This window comes from Acipenser ruthenus, chromosome 5 (assembly GCF_902713425.1).
Source record: "Acipenser ruthenus chromosome 5, fAciRut3.2 maternal haplotype, whole genome shotgun sequence".
Taxonomy (NCBI): domain Eukaryota; kingdom Metazoa; phylum Chordata; class Actinopteri; order Acipenseriformes; family Acipenseridae; genus Acipenser; species Acipenser ruthenus.
In genome coordinates, this window is record NC_081193.1 from 80,358,651 (window position 1) to 80,381,842 (window position 23,192).

At 36.7% G+C, this 23,192-nt stretch overlaps 1 protein-coding gene across 2 annotated transcripts in view; it reads left to right on the forward strand.

The window, feature by feature from the left end:
- ibtk (inhibitor of Bruton agammaglobulinemia tyrosine kinase) overlaps positions 1-23,192 on the forward strand; it is a 35,503-nt gene that overhangs the window by 7,080 nt on the left and 5,231 nt on the right. Inside the window, exons 7-28 of one of the 2 annotated variants that reach the window (XR_004544514.3) lie at positions 470-587; positions 887-1,067; positions 1,614-1,737; positions 2,656-2,833; positions 3,488-3,659; positions 4,570-5,175; positions 6,767-6,853; positions 7,005-7,087; positions 7,171-7,208; positions 8,549-8,645; positions 9,353-9,454; positions 9,722-9,839; positions 9,922-9,982; positions 10,333-10,460; positions 10,899-11,011; positions 11,647-11,795; positions 14,589-14,695; positions 15,287-15,379; positions 16,019-16,177; positions 18,092-18,250; positions 19,940-20,008; positions 21,400-21,523. Coding sequence is in view for 1 of the 2 variants with exons in the window: in XM_034004540.3 (XP_033860431.2) it covers positions 470-587; positions 887-1,067; positions 1,614-1,737; positions 2,656-2,833; positions 3,488-3,659; positions 4,570-5,175; positions 6,767-6,853; positions 7,005-7,087; positions 7,171-7,208; positions 8,549-8,645; positions 9,353-9,454; positions 9,722-9,839; positions 9,922-9,982; positions 10,333-10,460; positions 10,899-11,011; positions 11,647-11,795; positions 14,589-14,695; positions 15,287-15,379; positions 16,019-16,177; positions 18,092-18,250; positions 19,940-20,008 (2,942 nt within the window). In the remaining variant the exon portion in view is untranslated. The remainder of the gene's footprint in view (positions 1-469; positions 588-886; positions 1,068-1,613; positions 1,738-2,655; positions 2,834-3,487; positions 3,660-4,569; positions 5,176-6,766; positions 6,854-7,004; positions 7,088-7,170; positions 7,209-8,548; positions 8,646-9,352; positions 9,455-9,721; positions 9,840-9,921; positions 9,983-10,332; positions 10,461-10,898; positions 11,012-11,646; positions 11,796-14,588; positions 14,696-15,286; positions 15,380-16,018; positions 16,178-18,091; positions 18,251-19,939; positions 20,009-21,399; positions 21,524-23,192) is intronic. The other variant, XM_034004540.3, reaches the window with a different exon arrangement.

The following is a 23,192-nucleotide window of genomic DNA, read 5'->3' on the forward strand; positions in this document are numbered from 1 at the left end:
GTCAGTACATCAATAATTATTTATTTTTTGTTGTGAATTTCAATTACGGGTGCTGTACGAGGGCTTGAAGACAATTTGTGTGTTAAAAGCACAAGTAAAACCTACAAGTGACTGACAACAATTAAATATTTATTATTGAAGTTGTTTTACCTAAATTGAACTACCATGAGGTTATATATTTTTAAATGTCACTTGCATTAAACGAATGCAAAGTAGAAGAAAAATTACCTCTGTAAAATGTGCACAAAATTCACAAGTAGGCCTACACTGGATTTGATACAGATGCGGATAAAATAAGAATATGGCAAGGAACAAGTTATTTCTGCAGATGTACGCAGTGGTAGTTCTAGAAAAGGTGAAACATCTTCCAAATTTCATGATTTGGCAGTGACTTCTAAGCAAAATTCCATCTTGTAGACCCTTGTCCCTTTTTTTAATACTTTTTTTTTTTTCCAATAATCGATTGCAGGTCCTGTCCAAATCTCTGAAAGGAAGAACTGTTATTGGTGTGGCTGCAGGAAGGTTCCACACCGTTCTGTGGACAAAAGAAGCAGTATATACTGTGGGACTCAATGGGGGCCAGCTAGGTGAGACACAGAAAATATATTATATTAACATAATCCTCTGCAGGTTTAAACAGTCAGTCATTGAGGTGAAACTGCAAGTAATTAATGGGCTGATTTGATCATCCTATACCCCACTGGGATAAGCTGCCGCTGGAATTGGATATATAATTAACTATCATTAATCATTTTGGGCTGTACATGTAGCTTCATATTATGGGCTATTTCATTACTATTGAGCTGCTCCCCAAACAAACATGTAAAAACGTGTTTTACAATATTGTGTGGCAAGCATTCACATTTAGGTTTAATTGGGTTGGCAGGCTACCTTCTGGACCCCAATGGAGAACGGTGTGTGACGGCTCCTCGACAGGTGTCTGCGTTGCATCACAAAGATATTTCAATCTCCATGGCAGCTGCCAGTAACGGTGCCACAGTTTGCGTCACTGAAAAAGGGGATGTCTATCTGCTGACAGATTATCAGTGTAAAAAACTGGCTTCCAAGTAAGTTTAAAAATTGAAGAAATGTAAAAAGTAGTTTTTTCTTTAATCTGTGAGGAAATAAATATATTGCATCTGGTAAATGTTCCTTACGATTTAAATCTGTGTATTCTGTGATTAATTTTAGAAATACTGCAAATAATGTTCTTTACTATATAAGGCTTGCTTATTTGGTTTTGAAAGCACACTTCCAGTTCTTTCATCACCCTCACGTTTTCATAATTTGACTGCTTTGCTGGGCAGCAGCCAGCATGTATGTGCAAGATTTAATTTCGCAATAAAATTCAAGATCATTGTCCTACCACTTGATTTTTTTGTATACGTTTCACTTGAAACAGGTCTTCCAGTAATCAAAATAAACAGCTTACTTTGAATAATTCTGTTTTTTTTTTTATTTTTATTTGTATTCCTTTATAATTTTTTAATATGTATTTTTAATTTTCATGAATAATTAAATTACCTGAAGTCTGAGTTGATTTAATATGACAGGTCATCTAAACCTCCAACATTTGTGCAGAGCTAAAAGTCGTGTGTTCTTGTATTTGTTAGACAGCTCAACCTAAAGAAAGTGCTTGTTACGGGAGGCTTCTTGGATCATAGGGTCGACCCCCAGAATCTCAGAGAGGGTGGAGGTGAAAAGGTGTCTATTCTAGCATTGGATGAAGCTGGAAGAGTAAGTGTAAATTTTTCATGCCCTGACACAAATCAGTAGAAAACGGCACCCGGTTTTCAGTTGTTGTTGTTGGGGTGGTTTTTTTTTTTTTTTTTTTTTTTTTTTTTTAAACTAAACTGGTTCAGTTCAAATCTTTAAGCATTTTACAACACTTTACTGAGAATGTATAATTCAGACCAGATATCGCTTATGTGTAGAAGCCTTTCATCAAGGTACTGAAATGGCTAAGATACAGTGGACAGGGTTTATTTTACTTTAGACAACAATGCAGTTAAATTAAAATAAAACTGTTGATCTTGCAAAGAAAAATCTTGCATTATTTTAACGATGTAGTTATGTACATTATTTTGGTATAAAGGCCTTTAAGCCAGTATTTGGTTTGCTAAATTGCTTGATCCAAAATGTTTGAAATATTTCTTACATTTCTGTCATGCTGTTTTTGTAATAAATAAAAAAAGGCTGTCATCATCATGTGGGCAACTTGATGAAACATACGAGGGCCTAAAAAGAAGAAGCTATCTAGATGTGGAAAGGAGATCTTGCATGTTGGCACAATCTAGAGGATATGAAAAGCATCTGTCGAGTCTTACCGTGCAGATTGCAGTAGTCATGAAAATACATTTAAACAGACGGTTTTAAATCACTTGTAAATGTGTAAAGTATGACACCAAATTTGCTGTAAACAAAACACTGTTGAACTACAGTTTGAAATTTATTTTAGATCAGAATGGTAAAATGGCTCAAACCAATTACATATTTTTCATTCTCTAGTTCAGTATATATGTAAAAAAAAAAAAAAAAATTATTTACAAGATTGAGAAAAAACAGACCGCGCAGCAGACAGCCACTTCAGTTTCACGTGAATCTGTAAAAATGTCGTAACTTATTCTAGAGGTTTTCTTGTAACTGTGTTTGTAGGTGTTCTGCTGGAAGTCATCAAGTGGCTCTGTGAAGCAGTGCAGATGGGCATATGGACGGCAAGTCTTCATGTCGGATATTGCGCTTAGTAAGAGTGGAATGATGTTCATCACTATGGAGGGTGAAGGATTTTCAGGGCAGTGGGTGGCAGACAGCAAAAAGATCCCTGAAAAGAGAGGTATGTGTTTTGTACTGTGAAATGAAATGGATAGCCATGAAGACCACTGTGGCACACCTTTTCAGTTCTAAAGATCTTCCACTCTTCATTTACTTCAACGGAACACATTTCGACATAAAGAAATACTTTCTTTTAGCGTTTCTAAACCCCTAAACTGGCTGGTTTAACAGATACTGATTAACACTTGGCCTTCCTAATGTTACCTTAGGTAAAGTAGTCCAATAATATTGCTATTTTGGTCTGGGAAACCAGTTACAAGTGTGTACATTTTTATTATGCCAGGAATTAGAGTTGAGAATGATTTAAAGACAAGGTCTAATGCTTGAAGGAGTGATAACCAAGGTTTAAAAATGCACACATTACCACTGGCCCTCTGCCTTGGTGTTTTGATTGTTATTTATATTTAAGATCTGCAGATCTTTTAAATACATTGATAGTTGCTGCTGCATCATTAGAACTCAGTCCAATGTTCTAGCTGCTATGTATGAAGTTTATGAATGAATGAAGTTTAAGGAATGTGTGTTGGAGTATCCGATTTGTCAACATTATTTGTGCAATACGCAAGGATTTCTTTGACCAATTAACCCCCGTCTCTATTAAATAGCTGTTACTGTGGTTTGGTTGTGTTGAACAATTTGTGTTTGTTAATTGCAGATGACCGAACGAGCCTCGTGAACTCGGCTGTCACATTCTGCCACACAGAGTCCAGCACTACGTACGAGAGAATTCGAATTGACAAGCTTCCATTTGTTCACCGGGCTGTCGGCATAACTACTGAGTCTAATGGGCGTAACTTTGCAGTTTTGCAGTCTGATCCTAAGACTAGGTATTCTAAGTAAATATCAGTACATTACATTGCATGTACAGTGCTCCCCCTTTATAACGCTGTAACCAGGAGTCATAGTTAAGAGACTGTGCTAGTTGTTTTCTGCCTCGTAACAAGAATACTAATGTTAGTGTAATGGCATTATGGGCAAATGGGAGCCATGACCGTACCGCCTTCTAACCTGTTCTGCAGTATAAAGGGCCGTCTTATAAAGGGGGAGCACTGTATTTACGTATGTGTGACAAGATAGTGTCATGGTCCAAGCTGTTATCGGCAGGAAGAGAGACTCGGAGACAAGGAAGCTGCAGTTTAAGCATTAGAGTGCACGTTTTAACAAACAAAACAACAAATAAACAGGAACAAAATAAACACGACACGAAGGCCAAAATATAAGGTTCAAACAAAAAAGAATGAACACTTGTAGGCTGGGCATTCGCCTTCACTACCAAGTTACACAGACACTCATCCCAAACTCCTCCACCAGATTTCTCTTTACTTTTATACATGTGGCCACTCTCCAATTGGCACCAATTACCTGACTGGGGAATGGCCACACCTGTTATTGCTGGCAGGGACAGATTTAACCCCATCCCTGCCAACCTTACATTCCCACACACTATTTACAACATGACAGTATGTTACTGTTATATTCAAATTGTATGTCTAAGAATGGATTACCTAAAGCATGTCTGTAAAAACAGACCATAATGTTGTGTTTATTTTCTTTAAAATGTTGCAGTTCTAGACATGGTTTCAATACTTCATCCCCACAAAATCCTTCCATGAATGAAAGAGAGTCTAATTGAATAGTTAAAGAAAGACCATCTTTGGCCATACCCCCCTGATCTATTCCCATTCTTTTTCTATTGTATCAATGTATATTTCACACAAACACGTGTTGTTTTTTCAGCTTGTATGAAATTCCCAGTGTGTCGTCATCTTCCTTCTCCAAAGATTTCCACAGCCTTCTTGCGGAAACGCAGGAAACGGACAACATCCATGATGTGACACTACAAGTGGGCAATAGGATTTTCCCAGCTCACAAGTACATCCTTTCCATGAGGTCAGATTACTTTCGGAAGCACTTCTACCCTGAGTCTGATCGAGTGGAGTTGCCCGACATCCTCCATCTCAATGAAGACGCAGTGGGATGTGATCTCTTTGCACTTGAGAAGGTCCAGCCTGATATGTTTGAGTACCTCTTACAGTTCATCTACACTGACAACTGCGACTTACTCACCCATGGCTACCGACCCAAAATATGCCAAGTGGAAAATAAGAAAGACTGCCAGGATACGCTGATCTCCAGCCTGCAGAAGATTAGCTTCCATGAGGGTCTTAAAGGCAAGTCTGCCTACGAGGTTTACCAGAGCCATCAAGTAAATGGTGATGGGGAGAAACAGAAAACCAAAGCCAAGAATGTCAAGAAGGGCAAGGGGGCCAGCGAGGAAGCCAATCCTGTGAAAACGTTGCAGGGATTGGCAAAGAAATTTGGGATCGCCAGCCTGGCTGCTCGGTAAAAAATGGGTTTTGGTTCTTTTTGGGTAACTTTTGGTCTGTCAACTTTTAAATGTTAACACATTAACATTCAGTTTAGTTTTAAACCTGAACATCTAGCCGTCCCCCTAAAGGTTTAAACTAAGTTGAATTCCATTATTTTAGCACATTTTGTTTAATTACTAAAATGAAAGCAATTTTGAGATTATTATGATTATTAATCATAATATTTTATTTGGTGGATGATTTTATCCAAGGCGACTTACAGGGCAAGGTTTTAAATACAGTATAGTTTACAATAAGTGCAATAATACTACTAGAATACCTGCTACTACAGGACCTGAATCCGCAGCCCGCTGCAGCACTCTGTTCTTACTCGCGACCCGACCCTGACCCACTTTTAATAAGATCTGCAACCCGTCCTGAAACGCAAGTTTTTGTCCTTTTACCTACTGCCTGCGACTCTCTTGCTCTCACATTCACACACATATCTCTACCATTCTCTACAGATTGAGTTTATACAATAGGCTATACAGCGTGGTAGCTTTCTCTAGTGGTCTGCATATATTTTAATACTGTAACATTAACTATCTCTACTTACTTTACTATAAAATACCTGTCTATTCCTTTCGTTCCACCAGTCGAAATGGAGCTACAACTGTGCTTTCGCAGAGATGTACCAGTTTTGTGGCTGTCGTTCACAAAAACATGACAGGTTTTACAAGCAACGAATCCAGTCACAAGTTCATTATTTTCATTCGCTATGATTCCAAAAGAATTCCACACTTCTGATTTACCTCTCAAACTATTATCCACCACGTGATATAAACCCTGCGCTATCTTTTGTTTCACCTCGTTCACAAACATTTTTAATATCACCAAGCAGACGTGATAAAAGGATCTTGCGACATATCAAACAAGCAAGACCACTGCTTAGTCAGCTGACTCCTCCCTAATCGCATCCTGCTTTAGTGCAGGAAATACCGGTACATTTACCTTCAAATATGTTATTTGGGAAAGGGTTACACAGACGAGTACACTGAAAGGACAGAAAATATTTTTGGTGATTCAAATTCAGACCTGAAAATTTAATTTTTTTTTTTTTTTTTTGACCCGCACCTGAACCGCAAACTGCTTAAAAGTTCACATTCTGACCCAAACCTGACACGCTTTTGCGGGTCACCAGAGGGCACCTGCGGTTACCCGACCTGATGCAGGACTCTAAAGTAGGATGCAACAAGTTAGGATTTCAACAAGTTATGTCTACAATGATACAATTTCTGAATGTTTTGCTTTTTAATTATGTAAATTCTTAGTGCTTCTTTGAAGATTTGAGAACCTTTAGCTGTGTTACATTCAAGTAGTATAGATATATACATGTTGTGTGCAAAATAATAATTGATAGACAGAAATTCCACTGTGTTGTATTGCAATATTAAAACAAATCATTACTGATCTAAAATCCTCTCAATCAAAAAGAGCATGCGTTCACTATTGAATAATTATGGTTGGTTTTAAACATGAATGAATGTACTACAGTCTTGTGTTCAAGGTTTGTAGTTTTGTTTTCAAATACCTATATCACCTGTATCTCTTAATTTGTTTTTTAGGCTGGATGGAGTTAAAGTTGAAAATGGCAAAATCAATGTTGTACACAAAAAAGCTGGAAATAGACCAAAATTTAATCAGAAAAAGAGGCAAGTATTTACCGGTAGTCACTTCAAACCAGTTGACTCACTGGTGGTGTTTTAAATAGCCATTTCTGTGCCTTTTATTGGCTTACTAATATTTAAAAAAATGTCAGCCTTCCTGTGTATAAAGATGTTTGTTTATTGTTGTCTTTCTCAGCTCCTACATGTGCGATGTGACCCTAAGATCAGAGGATGGAAAGGATTTCCCTTGTCACAAGTGTGTTCTGTGTGCACGGTTAGGTATGTGCTCCTTCAGTTTTTGTTTTTGCACAATTGCACTGTCCCATGTCTAATTTTTACAATATATGTTTTTTTAATCTCAGAATATTTCCGTAGCATGTTGGGCAGTTGCTGGATTGAGGTAAGCCACTGCATTAAGCACTTGCTTTATTTAATTTGATACGTTTGTGTGTTTCGTCTCGCATTGTATACAAGATATCATCTTATGCAGTTTGGTTGAGAGAAATGCAAATCTGATCATTTTTAATGATCAGATTTGCATCATTTTTAACTACAAACTATGTGACAAAACATGCACCCAGCATTTAACTGATCAGGATAAGAAAAAATCGTATCTGCAATTCAATGATTCATTATATGTGAATTGAAATCATCTGTAATTATAAAACACTTGATAGTGCTGAATTTAGAAATACTAAAAGAAACCTAATAAATGAAATTGCCTGCCACATTTGACTTTTTGCTTACCCATGTGAACGGCATTTGGTACTTGCAATATTATTGTCTGATGTGCAAAGGCCCATATTCATGAAACTTACCATCTCCTTTATCATGCCAGTAATCATGTTTAACATGACGACAGTATTTCATCGGGTGATGCATAAACGGCATTTACCATAAGAAAATTTTGCTCATCGTTACATTAGAATAACGTGCCCTTAGAGACCAATTTTCTCATCAGCATATTATTCGTATGATTCAGAAATCTCTATTGTGCCATTAATTGACCCTTATCGGCATCATAATTAACACATGCATTAGACCAGGCGGAGAATGAGATGTGTCTTAACAGCATAATTTCTGCATTTAGAAACATGTGTTAAGCTAATAGTAATAATAACAAATGTCTTTAATTATCCAATAATTACGTATTTTGTTATTTGTAACACATACATTAAATTGCATTAAGTCATCTGAACAGGATAGGCTACTTACAAATACTTGCAGCCTATTCGTGGATCTATGAAAATGCCAGGCTTCGGTGTGTTTGTGTGGACTGTACATGAAGAGGAGGGAGATATCTTGGAACATGATCCGGAAGAGAAGACCCCGCAGTTTGGTTTACAATCTCACGTTCATCTTGCCAGCGCTTCTGGCAGTAGATGATCTCCCTGTTTACAGTACAAACTGCATTAATCCAATCCGCTATCTCCTACCATATTTTTTCAGCCACAGAACTTTGTACTTCCGAACAGTTGATCTGTGTTGACGAAGTATGTCGTATTCTAATAATGCAACTTACTGGGGAGTGAGTGTAGGTTTAGTGTAGTATAGTATTATAACATGTTAATGTGCTAATCATGTAGTTTCAAATTGTCATGTGTGTGGTGTGTGTGCTTTTTTTTTTTTTTGAGCATTGTACAGTGTGTAATGCAGTAGCATGATTTGTGTTACCAGTAACCTATAAGCCAAAGAAGGTTTTTGTTGAAGTGCCTTTTTATTGTTGTTTGTCCAACTTAGGCTTCCTGCTGCTCAGCTCTGGAAATGCCCATCAACTCTGAGATTCTGCAGGTCATCCTGGATTATATCTATACTGATGAATCTCCTACCATCAGAGGTACGCAGGCAACAGATACAGATACCTAAATGATCTTTTAAATGCCTAGTTGAGATAATAAAGAATTGAGTAAAAATGAAGTCCAGGGTTGGACATGGTCATTTAGATAAACATCCAGACAAACTTTGAACACCCCGTGTCTAAGAAACCTAGTGGTCCTCCATATACCACCAGATTCTGATTCTAAATTCCCTTACCAAGTTTTCACAATTGGAAACATGTTACACTAGATATAGTTAATGCACGTGTGACATACAGTAAAGGGGTTTAGTATGCTTTAGATATGATATTAGTACTGGGCAACTGAGATGGTTACACTAAGCTGAGCCATAGGGAAGACTTTTTTTTTTTAATTTTTTTTTTTTTTTTAATGGATTAGGTACTACTGGGAGTCCTGGCTTTGATGGCATGAAAGTACTTTAATTGATGGACTGGTCTTTTTAAAGCTATGTGTTTTTAATTGCAAAAAAAAACGATTACATATTTTCCCTTTAGGAATTGAAGCGATCTAGTTTAAACCGTCTTCATTTAAAGGGACTGTTTTTGTGTTTACACTGAGTTATCTGAGAGATCTGTAAATGAGACCTGTACAAATCTGTTTGTACGTAGTTCCTTTAATTGCAAACCTGCCTGCTGTGTTCCAGGAAGAATTTGTACAGGTTGACATAATAAATAAATAGTTACAGCAAGCAATTTGCCAATTCTAGAGTCCCCGCACGTGGAGTTTCTGTGTAACGTGCTAGTTGTGGCGGACCAGCTCCTCATCAGCCGTCTGAAGGAGATGTGTGAAGTGGCGATTACAGAAAAGTGTGAGTATCATTTTTTTTTTTTTTAAATGACTGGTTCAGATATATTAGATATAGGGTAAAGGAATATAATGCCTGTAATAATGAAGAGGCAAATCATGAATAATTCAATTGCCAAGGTTATAATGTCTATATGAGTTAGCTTTATGTAGTATTTCCCCAAATTTCCACCCCTTACACATTTAGATTGAACAAATTTGTAAGAACCAAATTAAATGGGAATTTTACTCCACTGAACAAGCTCATATGTAATATCCTGTTCTCTTGCAGTGACCCTGAAAAATGCAGCGGAGCTCCTTGAATTTGCTTCCATGTATTATGCAGATCAACTGAAACTGTCATGCCTGCAGTTCATTGTATTGAATATGGCAGCATTACTCGAAGCAAGGTAACATACAATAAGCTTTTGTGGTTGAAAAATAAGGAATACCCTGTATTGGTTATTAAAGCTTAATGTCTTCTGTGTTTAGAACTCTGGATGTTCTTAGTGCTGAGGTGCTGAAGGAGCTGTCTGCTGCTTACCAGAGGATGGTATGTATTCACTTACCCAATTCTGATGAAACTTGCAAGTTACTTTCTTTAAATGCTATTAAGAGCATTTGAATCTGTGAGGTATATGGATACTTCTTTCTTGTCTGTTAATCGAACTTCACATGTGCATGCAGGTCATATTGATAGCTGTAATGTTATATTTGTACCCTCATACTTTCAGAAACCTATCTGATTCTGTTCATAAGTACAGATTGAATGGAATTGTGGTAGACTCTTTAGGACAAGGAGAGGCAGATTCTAATTTTCCTGACCTAGTTGTGTGTGTGTGTTTTTTTTTTGTTGTTATTTCCTCCTAATTTTATATGCCATCTGGACTGATAATTCCCAAGATCCCTGCTATGCAAAGGAGAATAATCACACCATATCCAGATGGGCCTGACCTGAGTTGTTTTGAGGAGGGTGATGGCGAAAGCTTGCTGTGGAGCAAGACTGATGCAGACACAGAACCTGTCTGCAGGTATGCAGTCTCTGCACAAACTGGAATGCATGTCCCTGTCCCTGTCCTTGTCATATAGCACCCGTGCTAAAACTAAAGCCAATTATAATGATATATTTAATCTACGATGAAGCTATTGATTCTTAATTGCATGATAAGATACCAAGAAAGGTCTGTTCAATTGACCCCAACAGTGGTAGATCTAAACAACACCACCGTTTTAAATATTAAACTGTAATTTTAATTGTTCAGGACAAAAATGTGCTTAAGAGACTATTAATCAAAGTAACATTCTTGTACTAATTTAAATGACGGCAGTATTTTGATCTGCCACCCTTTTATAGATTGACCTGCTTTGTGTCGCTAATACCAAAAAATGCCATTTGCACTGATTTTCTATTTCTAGATCTTATTTATTAATGTGTGTTTTTTTTTTTTTGTTTTTTTTAAACCTTTCAGAGAAACCCTTTTAAAAAGAGCCAAAATCAAGGCCAAGAAGAAGCCAAGGAGGCGCTCTGACAGTTCAGGGGGTTATAACCTCTCTGACATCATCCACAGCCCGACCTCCACAGGTCCGCAAGCAGCACTACTTTTGAACATTGATTTTGTTCAGTGCTAAAAAGTTAAAAATGTGTGACCATTTTGAGAGGACAACACCTGTTCACAGTCTTCTAAATGAACTGTGTTTCTCAGTTTGAAATACAAAAAAATTCTAAAGTTGTCCTTTTTAATATTAGTACGTAGTATGTATACTTTTTTTATTGTTTTAATATGAATGGGAAGATACATACAGTAATATACAAGGACATTTTCTTTAAAAAGTAATTAAAACTCCCCATGTTTGTAGCTTTATAATGTAGATATTGTAGGGTCTTTATACATTTGTCAGCCAATCAAGGCGCATTAAAGAATAAAAAGCTACATTTTCTTTTTTTGGCAACATGCTGCTGTGCACGAGAACTTGGCACCTACTAATATGAAGACAACTAGAATTAAAGAGCAGCTCCTGTACTCCTAGTAAACACAGATTTATATACAATATAAAAAATACATGTATAAAAAAAACCTCTTTTATAAAAATGTGAGGGGACGAATAAAATATAAAATGTAATTCAAAGCTGCCTAATGTTATCAGACCAGCTTGCAAAAAAAAAAAAAAAGTTTTTCAAATGAGGATTCTCTTTTTTTTTTTTGTATTTTCATCTAGGTTTAATTAAAATTGGAAAGACAAATTCCATAGAATCCCTTCAGGAGCTCCTGACATCCGATTCCGAGGGAAGCTATGCAGGAGTTGGCAGCCCCAGAGAGCTACAATCACCTGTCTTCATGGCAGGACCCAGCCACGATCAATCTGAGGTCTGGTATTATCATAAACAGCAGGCGACCTTCTTGAGTGCTGTATTGGTCTGGTAAAGTGATTAGGGGAGATGAATCATAGGCAATCTTCTGCGATGGAAAAATGTCTATATTGACATAGGTATTTTATTATTTATGAGTTATATAGTGCTTTTTATACAAAAGTATCACAAAGCACTGTACAGTACATAGCAGAAAAAAGAACAAACCACAATACATTTTAATAGCATGTCACACATACAACTGCCACAGCCCATTTAAATACAGATTTAAACAATATACACGTAATGCAAAAGCAGCAAAAGTGCCTTTTTAGTCTTGAAAACTGTAACTTCCAGCTTCCCTGACAAACAAAGGCAGAGCATTGCATAAGCTCTACAAGAAAAAGCCCTACCTCCAGTGTTGCTTTTGTTGACCCTAGGAATAACCAGCATCCTGTGATATCAGAGTGCGGTTTGGAAGATACAGGGTCAGTAACTCCTGCTAATAACTAGGTGCTAATCCATTCAGAGCCTTGTAAGTTAACAGCAAAATCTTAAATTCAATTCTATACTGCACAGGGAGCCAGTGTAAAGAGGCCAAAACAGGGGTAAGATGTTCACTTTTCCTGGTTTTAGTCAGAATTCTAGCTGCAAGCGGGATACCACACGTTTTGGGACACCAGAAAGTAGGTGCATTACAATAATCTATTCCAGGCATCAGATCTGGAAATACTTGGTCTAAGTTTGGCTGTATTTCTCAAATGGTAAAAAGATACTTTAGTAACTTCCCTAATATGAGTCTCAAATGATAGATCAGGGTCAAAGATGACCCCCAAACTCTTAAGTTTTGATGAGAGACTGCAAGGGTTGAGCTCATGTAATCCCACATTTCCTTTTAGTTTGTTCTGTGATCCCACTATCATAACCTCCAGGTTTTATCTGAATTCAACATTAGAAAATTTTGTGACATTCAATGTTTGATGTCTAAGGCAAATGGCTAATAACATCCAGGAAGAAGAAATTCCTGGCTTTAGGGACAAATATAGCTGAGTATCATCAGCATATAAGTGGAAGTTCACTCTGTATCTGAAGATAATGTCACTCAACGGTAGCATATATAATGGGGGGGGGACGACGACAAGGGACCTAGAATGGAGCCCTGTGGAACACCACAGACAACTTCCGATAATGCAGATTTTACCTCCCCAATAGAGACAACCTGAAACCTATCAAAGATAAGATTTGAACCAGGATAGGACAAGGCCAGATAGTCCCACTGTGCTTTCAAGATGATTCAGTAGGATGGAATGGTCTACAGTATCAAAGGCAGCACTTGGATCTGGAAGAATTAAAACTGATCAGCAGATCATTCACAACTCTTGACAAGAAAACCAGACTGAAACTTTTTGAATAAAAATTCTGTTAAGAATTAGAAATTATTGTACTTGAATTGCAACAACTCTCTCTAGAACTTTATCTAAGAATAGTAGGCTGGAGATTGGCCTATAGTTATCGAGGACTTTTGGGTCCAAATTGTGTTTCTTAAGCATAGGCTTTACCACAGCTACCTTAAGTGCTGAGGGAACTATACCGGAGGAAAGTGAACCATTTATAATTTTTAAAATGTGGATATTAACACCAAGAACATCTTTTATTAGTTTTGTAGGAATAGGATTAAGAGAGCATGTAGTAGCTCTCATGTCAGTTCCTGTAAGGTTATCAAAGAAAAAGCCCCCACAGTAGCCTTAATAGGTGTAGTTGGTAAAATTGTGCTGGAGTCCTCCTTAAAGAAGGAATCTCATTTCTGATGTCTAGTATTTTATTTTTAAAGAATTGTAAGAAGTCATTGCAGCTGTGAGAGGCTCCAATGTCAAGGATAGGACTATTAGGTGAAGGATTAATTAATTTATCTAGGGTAGCAAAAATAAATCTAGGATTATTTTTATTTGTTTCAGTTAAATTAGTAATAATATGATGATCTAACCAACGCCAGGTAGCCCTTCGATGTGATGTAATGAACGTGCAGTTTAGATTCCCGCTATCTCCATTCTAGTTTACAACCTTCATATTTCATCTTAAGAGTTGTGTCATTAAACCACGGTGAGCTTTTTTTTTTTTTTAAAAGACCCTCCGAGTTTTGATTGGCGATACAGTATCTAAGATACCAGTCAAGGTGGTGGTGTAGGTATTAACCAGCTCATCTACTGATAAGGACTGGGAGTGGTAATGAGCGCAAGACATCAGGAAGCTTAACGGCAGTTGAAGAATTGCCAAAAGTCGTGCCAAAAGTCGTTGTAAACATGGCCATTCATGTCACAGGTTGAGTCCACTGGACACATCTGTGCGCTCCTGATGATTACTTACACTCAATTGAAGCACACTGTAGTTGCAGGCTGCATCTACTCTTGAAGGAATACATGGAACAAAATGATTTGTATTTATTTTCATCATAACTTTAGAAGCATTGTGAAGTGTAGACAAAGGTTAAAAACAGTGACATCAGGTCACAAACCTCAGCTGCTGCAATGGAATTCCTTCCAACCTTCCCCTTTTTAAATGTACTACTTTTTTATTTAGGTTAATCTAAGTAGCATATATGATGAATGGGTGTTTACTGGTAGGCCTGTCAGACACATGCAAGAATAGAAACTTTGAGGCTAAAATGTGAATTAAAACATTTGTATTTGTACTGATTGAAATAAAATAACCCCTTGTAACATGCTTTTCTTCCACCTTTAAGAATGTTATAAAAATGTGGTAGAACATGTACATGGTAAAAAACCTGTTGCTTAAAAATATTACAATTTTGCAGATGGAGGAAAAATCTCGAGTTATGGAAACAAAAAGCCCAACTCCAAGCATCGAGATGAAAGACCAGAAGGCTTCTACTCCACAGACTATCCCAAGACCAACAGCAAGGTCCGAGAGTGGTTCTGTAATTGAGTGGCTTGTTCTCTTTGTCACGTGTATCTGCTTGTCTCCCCCTTTCACATGGACATCTAGAAACTACATTTATAGAACGTATTCCACACAAATGAAATATCTAAGTAATACAAACCTGGTCAAATACCACATGTCATGTAGTGCTAACTGTAAAATAAAACTTAAAGGGGTGCTATTAAAGATTGCTCATGGATCTGTGTTTGCTATCACTGTCACTATTTCTTATCGTGTTACTGACACCTGACTAGCTGAGCCATGGAAGGTTGGAATTTGATTCATCTTTGCATGGACTTTCTGTTAAAAGTTTGTTATGCATATAACTGTTAATTATTTTTAAATTCATTTCATGCAGTAAATAGGGCGTGCTATTGCACTATGGGAATTGTTGCGTGTAGATTTTGTTGTGTGCACAACAAAATTTATATGCATTTAGGAAGACTAATTAGGGAAGTGAAAATATATGGGTTCCATGGAGCCTTTTAAGCAAGTTGAGATGTTTTATTAAGATGACCTTCTAGTACTTGGAAGGAAGCATAACATGTATATGTCCCCTCTTAATTGTTTTAGCCCAACCAGTCCTCCTGTGTTGGATCTGAGAGCCTTCATGGAAATGGAAGCACATATACAAAACCGTGGAGCTACTCATAAAAATAGTTCAGGGTAAGTACTGCTCCTTTTTTTTTTTTTTTTTTCCCTGTCCCAAATTTGACAAACTCCGAATATAAAATTAGCAATGTTGCATGGATGTACAGTATGCTAAATGTTAAAACAAACCTGGGCTTTAAATTCAGTGAGTACATGGCAGTTAAGAGGCTGTGTGCTGTTATGCTACATCTTCTGGGAATATAACATATGCAGCACAAAGTGGAATTAATTCATTCCAGCGACTGCCATGGGTTTGATTAAAATCTGATAGCTTCTTGTGAGATGTTTTTCAAAATATGCAAAGCTGCTGAAAAATGTCTCAGAGGAGTAACAAACAAATCTGGTCCAGATTATTATCTTGAGGATCGTTTATCAATGCCAAATAAAGTACAGAGGTTGAGGATGGAAATCTGCAGCGAGATGTGTTCTCCAGAATGTCCTCTTTTAAACCGGTTCTTGTGAAAGAGAATTAAAGTGATTTGTAGCTAACAAAGTAATTTCATAAATCCTACTTATGCTTCTATATGCTGTATTGGTCAGTTTTGAACAAAAATAAAACTCCTGTTATTGTAAACGTGTATTTATTTGTAAACATGGATTCATTAATTCATTAAATTTGCATAATAAATTATTAGCTTTTTTTTTTTTTTGCAGTAGTGGTAGTAAACCCACGATACATGGAACCAAGATTTCCCAGAAGCAAAGAAAAATGATTGCTATGGCAGCTAGAGTGTGCAGCTCTGGTTCAAGGGGTGGGGACAGCGCCCCTGTGAAGACCAGTCCATCAGCACCATCTCAGGCTGAAAAAGCATGGTTGGTTCAAACAATTGCACTTTTCATAGGTGGTTTCCCATTATGGAAGGGTAACACTGCATTTAATGTGGTTGTTTAGGTGATTTACTACAGATTAGGGATGTGCTTTTGGTACATTTTTATGAACGTTTTAAATGCTATGCAGGTGTCAGCGTTTAAACCATATCTACATACACACGCACACTTTTATATTACATTCTGATGTATACTTACTAGTATTTTCTAAGCAAAGAAACCCTAAATAAGCAAATTAACGTTTTTAACATTGCAAAGACTTAACTACAAAGTTAAAAAATAAAATAACATATAGGGCTGCCACTCGATTCAAATTTATGGGCATTAGTTGATTAACGGGTAGATAAATCTGTGCACAATTTTAATAAAGGTAACAATCTTATAGTGACTGTCCTGCATGTAATACTAAAAAATCAATAGAATAATAAAAAAAAAATTAGAATTTGATCTTTTTTAAAAGCATTTGTATTATTTTATCTTAATAAATGTCTAGCTTTGTATTTGTACTGCACTATTGATGTACCTGTGCTGGCCCTGTGGGCACAAAGAAAATAAAATAAACTTTTAAAATAATAATAATTATTATTATTATTATTATTATTATTATTATTATATTCAAAGAACAAAACAAAGCTAATAATAAAAAATAATAAACGGCTTACATATGTTGCACAAAGGTTATACGTAATTTATCTACACTTATGCGTTCTCTGAATTAATATATTGAAAAAAAAATATCATGTTATATGTATTCACAGGGATGTAATGGCTAAATATATGTCAGTTGCCATGTTCTGTTTAGGTGTTTTGCTTTTTACTGCCATCATCCACAGTAATTTCTGAATGTTTTAATTTCAAATGGTGAAGCATTGAACTTGTGTGTGTGGTATGGCAATTTTATTTGGCGTTATTTACAAACTGCCTTCTGACAGTTCTGTTGTCAATTCAATGCTTGTCGTCTTTCTATTCCTTAAGGATATTATCTTCAAGTATTGCTCATCCTTATTTAGACAGCTTTTTGGGTCTTCCAGTCCTTGGTTTGTCAATTACAGATGTTTATCTGTACTTGTTGGTTATGCTTCGGATACCACACCTTGAAAATCGAGTGATGCAAGCTATTTCACTCAATGTTTTTTCCTTCTTTATGCAAGTCAAGGTTGTTTTAATAGTAGAACACACTAGTGGAGGCTTTGAGTAAATTGTTGATGCTCATAATGCATCAGAATAGAAAAATGCAACATGTCTAAGACTTTTGCACAGCAGTGTATTATTAATAGAGAGGACAACACGAGCACAGGGAAGTTTAGCTTGCCTATGTTGTTCTGCTTTATTTATTTTATTTTATTTATTTGTATTGTTTTGTTTCCACTGTCATGAAAACTATGTGACTGACAGGTTTGAAAGTTGTACTCGCATGATCTCTTTGGCTCTGTGAAAGAGTTATGAAGGTATTATACCGGCATAGATTGTGCAGTTTCGTGCTATGTGAAAGGGTTTTTTAAAGAATGTTTTAAACGTCTCTGAGGCGGCTCAGTAGTGGCATGCGTATGTGAAAGTGGTACAAGAGCTGTCAAAGCATTTACTCAATATACAATATGTTTTTTCCTTTTACTCCCACGGTTATCAAGATCCTTAAGTTGGGCATTTACAGCTTTTGTTTTGTTTCATTAAGTAACTCCCAGCTTTGTCGTGCAAGGTTAATGTCTAGCAAAATCAGTATTAATGTGACCATTAAGAGATCCTTCACAGGTTACCACAAGGGGTGAGGGGGTGGAGTGGAGTCCACATCACACAGTAATATGTTCAACATTGAAATAGACTTTTAGTCAAAACATTTGTCATTGAACTAAATGTTTTAAATAAGAATAGCTAAATTGTTTGTTTCCTTTTTTTTGTCAGGGCGGATCCTCTGTACTGTTCTCCATCTCCCAAGTCATTCCGGGATCTCTTGATGGAGGAGGAGAAGACGGAAAGACCCGTTCTCTCCTCACTCATTGTTACCAAGAAGGTTTCTTTCAAAGCCAAGGAGCAGCATGAAAATAAAAAGACAATGTCTGGGTAAGGAGCAGCCGGGCTGTTTTAATGGGAATTAAACCATTGCATGTAATAACTGAAGCGTAATGAAATTTGGTCCACTAAACCATGAGGAAATGCTGATTTATATACCAAACAAAACCTTGACTTTTAAATTCAACAGCTTCGCTTATGTACAGTAAATAATACATTGGTTATATTGTAAACCATGGCATGTATTGTTAGCTATGTATAGTTAGATGTATAAAAGCGTCCATCTGTCTATGTAAAATATAATATCTGTAACCTATAATATCAATATTACCCCATACATGTACTCAGAAAAAAATGCATATATAAATATATGCAATATATACTGGAAGTCCTGGGAAATATATGCAATATATACTGGAAGTCCTGGGAAATGTTATATAAAACAAATAGTAAACAGGGGGCCTAGCTTAGGAGGTTAATGGAGACAGTAAACAAGCTGGGTAGATAAATTGCAAAGTGAAAAATAGTCTGGAAATCCAAAACATACAGCACAACAGTAAAGGAGCATTATTGTGTCAATGAGAGGAGTTTAAAACACCTTCTGTGTCGCACCTTTTATGTCCTGAAAAAGTGTGGGTTTTGATTTTCATTTTTCATCATAGAAAGGTTGTCTTGTGCCACAAACTGTTTACTGCTGTATTCCGGTAACTGCTAGTCAGGTTAATTGGAAGTTGCTTTCACAGGTGTACTTCCCAGCAAGAGGCCAGTGGTTTAATGTCAGTATTCATGGTACTCACCACTAGGTGGCACTGTTATACTTTGTGTTGTCTTGAAACCAGTGAATGCACTTCAGTAAATGTATAATATTTTTGTATTGTTCATAGCTCAGGGAAACCAACAGCTTATTGTTTTTTTTATTGTAGTGCTGTGACATTTTACTTGAGCAGCTTCTGCTTATTTATTAAACCCTGTACATGTTTTACAGGGTCTTTAATGTCGGTACATTGATGCAGCAAGCATTTTTTTTTTTTCCTACAAACAGTATGATTTGCAAAAACCGCTAATCTAATCTTGTATATAAATAAACATTGATCACTAGTCTTAATAACCATGTGTATTTTAAAAGCCACATTTTCCTGTTGGTTTCAGTCTGGTTTTATAAAAGGCTTCGTCCCCTAGTAATTATTTTGCTTCGCTATAAAATCATGCCAGAAGTGTTTTCAAAGTGTAGTAGTTTTTTGCATTGCTGGTAGTTTAAGTAAAATGCTTCCTCAAAATGAGCATAGGTATAGGTGGACACATGGGTGTACTTGTCCACTTGATTGCAAGTATAATATAATTTAGGGTGCTGAATACAAGCTGATATCCACTGTATGAGAGGTCGTGGTTTTGCTTACTGGCCGCTCTCAGTCTTGTGTTTTATACTGCACCCTTGTATCTCATACATCAACACTATCATTTTTAGGATATATAGTTACATAATAATAATAATGGTACTACAACCCCTACTACTAACATAAAAATAATAATTAAATAGTATAGCTAATCTTAATTTGATGTCATTTCCATCGGATAGAAGCTATACAATATATATCTATCTATATCTATATCTATCTATCAATCTATCTATCTATCTATAATATATATCTCTATCTAGCTGTGTTTTGAATGCTTATAATGCATTGGTGGTATTCTTTATTGAGCCCACTGTATTTTACTGTCTATGTTGCTTGCTTGTAGGTGGCCAGCCAGAAGCACCCCCAGTATATGTAACCACATCCCTACATCAGCACAAGCAGACAGCCACAAGTAAGCTTTTTTTTTTTTTTTCAATGTAGTATAAAACAGAAAGAAAATGTATTGGTAGCATTGTCTGAAAATGTAGATACTTGCAAGGCCAAAATTTAATTCCATCAAATTGCTGTTTTATTTATTTTATGAACCGCAAGTATCCCAGCATTCAGTGAGGTGCAGAGGTCATGATGATCCTAGCAACAGGATTAGATTGTTCATTATGTTCTGTAATGTATGCCACATCTGTGTCAGAAATTCACCAATTAAAAAATGCTTGTTTGGGCTACCCAGTTTCAATGTTTTAAAGAAGAATCGTCCGCCCCAGGCAGAAATAGGTGGGTTACTGTAACACACACTGACTGGCCCAATATATTTTTTAAATGTTAGTAAAATGAATTCAATCTGCAAGGAGTGCAATTTTATTTGGTCATGTGTCATGTAGTTACAAGCTCACCAGTGCCAGTCAATAATATAAACAAACGTAACATTTTACTTTAAACATTACAAATATTTCTGTGTAATAATAATAAAAAATTAAAAATAGTATTCATATTAGTTTATTTCCGAGTCTTTGTCATCTGGATGGCTATTGCCAAACTCATTGACCCGATCTTTAGGGGTGATTTTTATCATTTTCGGCATCTTTAAGCAGCTTGTTCAGTAGTAACAATGCACTGGATAGTGAAGTAAACTACAGCTCCGTGTTAACATGAATGTGACATGCGCCTCAAACCTTGACCTCTGTAGACCAGATATATTGAACAAGTATGTTTTACGTAAATTTAAAGCAAAATTGCCTGTGTTGATTTATATATAAGTGATTTATGTTTAAGTGCATTGATTTGGTTATCAAACAAAAAGCCTTGCATGTTTTTGTTTTTTTTCCCCGCCCCAAGTGTAAAACTAAGAAGTCTCTGACAGCATTGAAAATCTGTGTTATTCCGCAGCAAACTGATTCCTAGAATCCCTGGTCATAACAGTCTTGGTCTTTATTCCAAACCTGTTCTAAATTGTTTAATTGAACCAAATACAAACCCATCTATTCCCTGAAGTAGCTAAGTATCTCATTTTACCTCCTAAATTTGAGTGGAATGGCCCTCCAGGACTGCGATTGGACACCCCTGCACGAGACTTACTGGTATATAGGTTGTGTGCAACTATTCAGAAACAATAATAGGAAAGCAGAATTATCTTGGTGACATAACAAGGGTAGTAGGTGGCCTGCAACTGGCTTGTTCCTGAACACAGTGGCTACATTGACCAAGGTGTCCCATCACGACTATCTCCTGAGCTGTTCCAGTGTTTTCAGGAATCCACCACTAGGTTGCAGAACTCACGAGCGTGTCATGTCGCATGTCAGTCAAGGGTTAATGAGAAGCTTCTAACCCGTTTGCCCTGTGAACTAGGGTGTCAAGACGTTTGAAAAAAATGCTGATCAACAAGCAGAGGCCAAGTTGTAACCGCATTTGCAGCTAGATTGAGGGGTCTAATTACAACACAATAAGCAGAAAAAGATCTAAATATGCTCAAGTAAGTTATCTTTATGGCAGAATTGCAGTATAAAGTGTTGTGATGTGTGTGTGTGTGTGTGTGTGTGTGTGTGTGGTTTTTTATATAATATATATATATATATATATATATATATATATATATATATATATATATATATATATATATATAAGTAACCACTTTTTGGTTTGATAAGGGTGTTTGCAGTTTTGCATTTTAAACTGCTAGGCCCAGGATGTATTTTGATACCAGCAACCGATTGTTATCTTAGACAAACTAATACTGTTTTTACGCTAGGCGTTAATACGATGGCTACAGCCCAGTTTTGCCAGACTTGCTTAGTTTATATACAGCTGATTATTTTCAGATCTCAGATTTGGATCCTGGAGGTCATTTTTCAAGGTTAAATAAGAATACAATGGTGAAAATTAAGAGTTTACAAACATTTCTATCTATAACAGCATGCTTTTCAGAAAATAACTCTTATTGCTGGGAGATATTTTCTGATGAGTAAGTCACACTAACATTTAAAATGATACATATGCATATTCAGATGAAAAACTGCATTTTCTTTCAGCATAACAACACGGCATATTTTACTTTTGTATTTGGCTTTTACCCTATTTTATTTCTGATGTTCTCTTGGTCACCTTGCCATGTGTTTGTATTGGACATTCATTACAAATAAAAGAAAGGGCAACTAGATGCATCCTAGCTTTACTTATTTTATATTTGATTTTAAGAAAATGTATGACCGTGAGGAAGTCTTTCAGTCAGTCTAAGCTCATTTTCAACGTTTTCAAGTTGGGTCTTAAAGGATCCAAGTGTTTCTGCCTCAACAAGATGACTAGGTAGCCCATTCCGTACCCTTACCACTGTGTAAAGGAGTGTCTCCTTCCATATGTCCAAAGTCTATCTCCACATTTTGTCCTCTGGTCCTGGTTTTTGTACAGTGCTTAATATAATATGTCAACTTTTTTCAAGATTTTAAAGGCTTCAGTCATGGCCCCCCCTCATACTTTGTTTAAGGCTAAATAGATTTTGTGCTGTCGTGACCAGAATTGGACACAGTATTCCAAATGTGGCCTCACCAGTACATTGTACAACCTCAGATTTGTATTCTGCACTTTTTGGCTCTTCACCCAAACATTCTGTTTCCCTTTCTGATCGCTTCCCCACACTGTTGTTGGACACAGCGAGGAATCTATTGCAAGACTAAGGTCTTTCTTTCTGTGCGCTTGCTCTATTTCTACCCCCCCCCCCCCCCCATTTTAGTATTTATGACAGGCGTGTAACATTTGAATTTAATTTGCAACATTTCTGCCCAGTTCTGTATGGGGGGGGGGGGTTCCTGGGGTTCCCCCTTTCATTTAATGGTATGTTTCAGTCTTAACCCCCTCCCCTTCATGAAAGTCTGGATCCACCCCTGATGGGGTCTAAATAATTTTGGATTTCCTTGGTGGCTGTAAGCGTGTCTACCACCATGCCAAGCTTTGAGTCGTCTGCAAATTTTACAAGTTTGAAATCATCCCCCGATCTCTAAGTCTCTGATGTCCAACTCCAAGGACGAAGCCCTGCACCACCCCACTGAGTACATGGCCCCAGTCTGAGGTCTACCCTCTTTAAAAGTACTCTGCTTCCTGTATTTTAACCAGTTTTGTACCCGCTTGCATGTTCTACCTTGTATTCC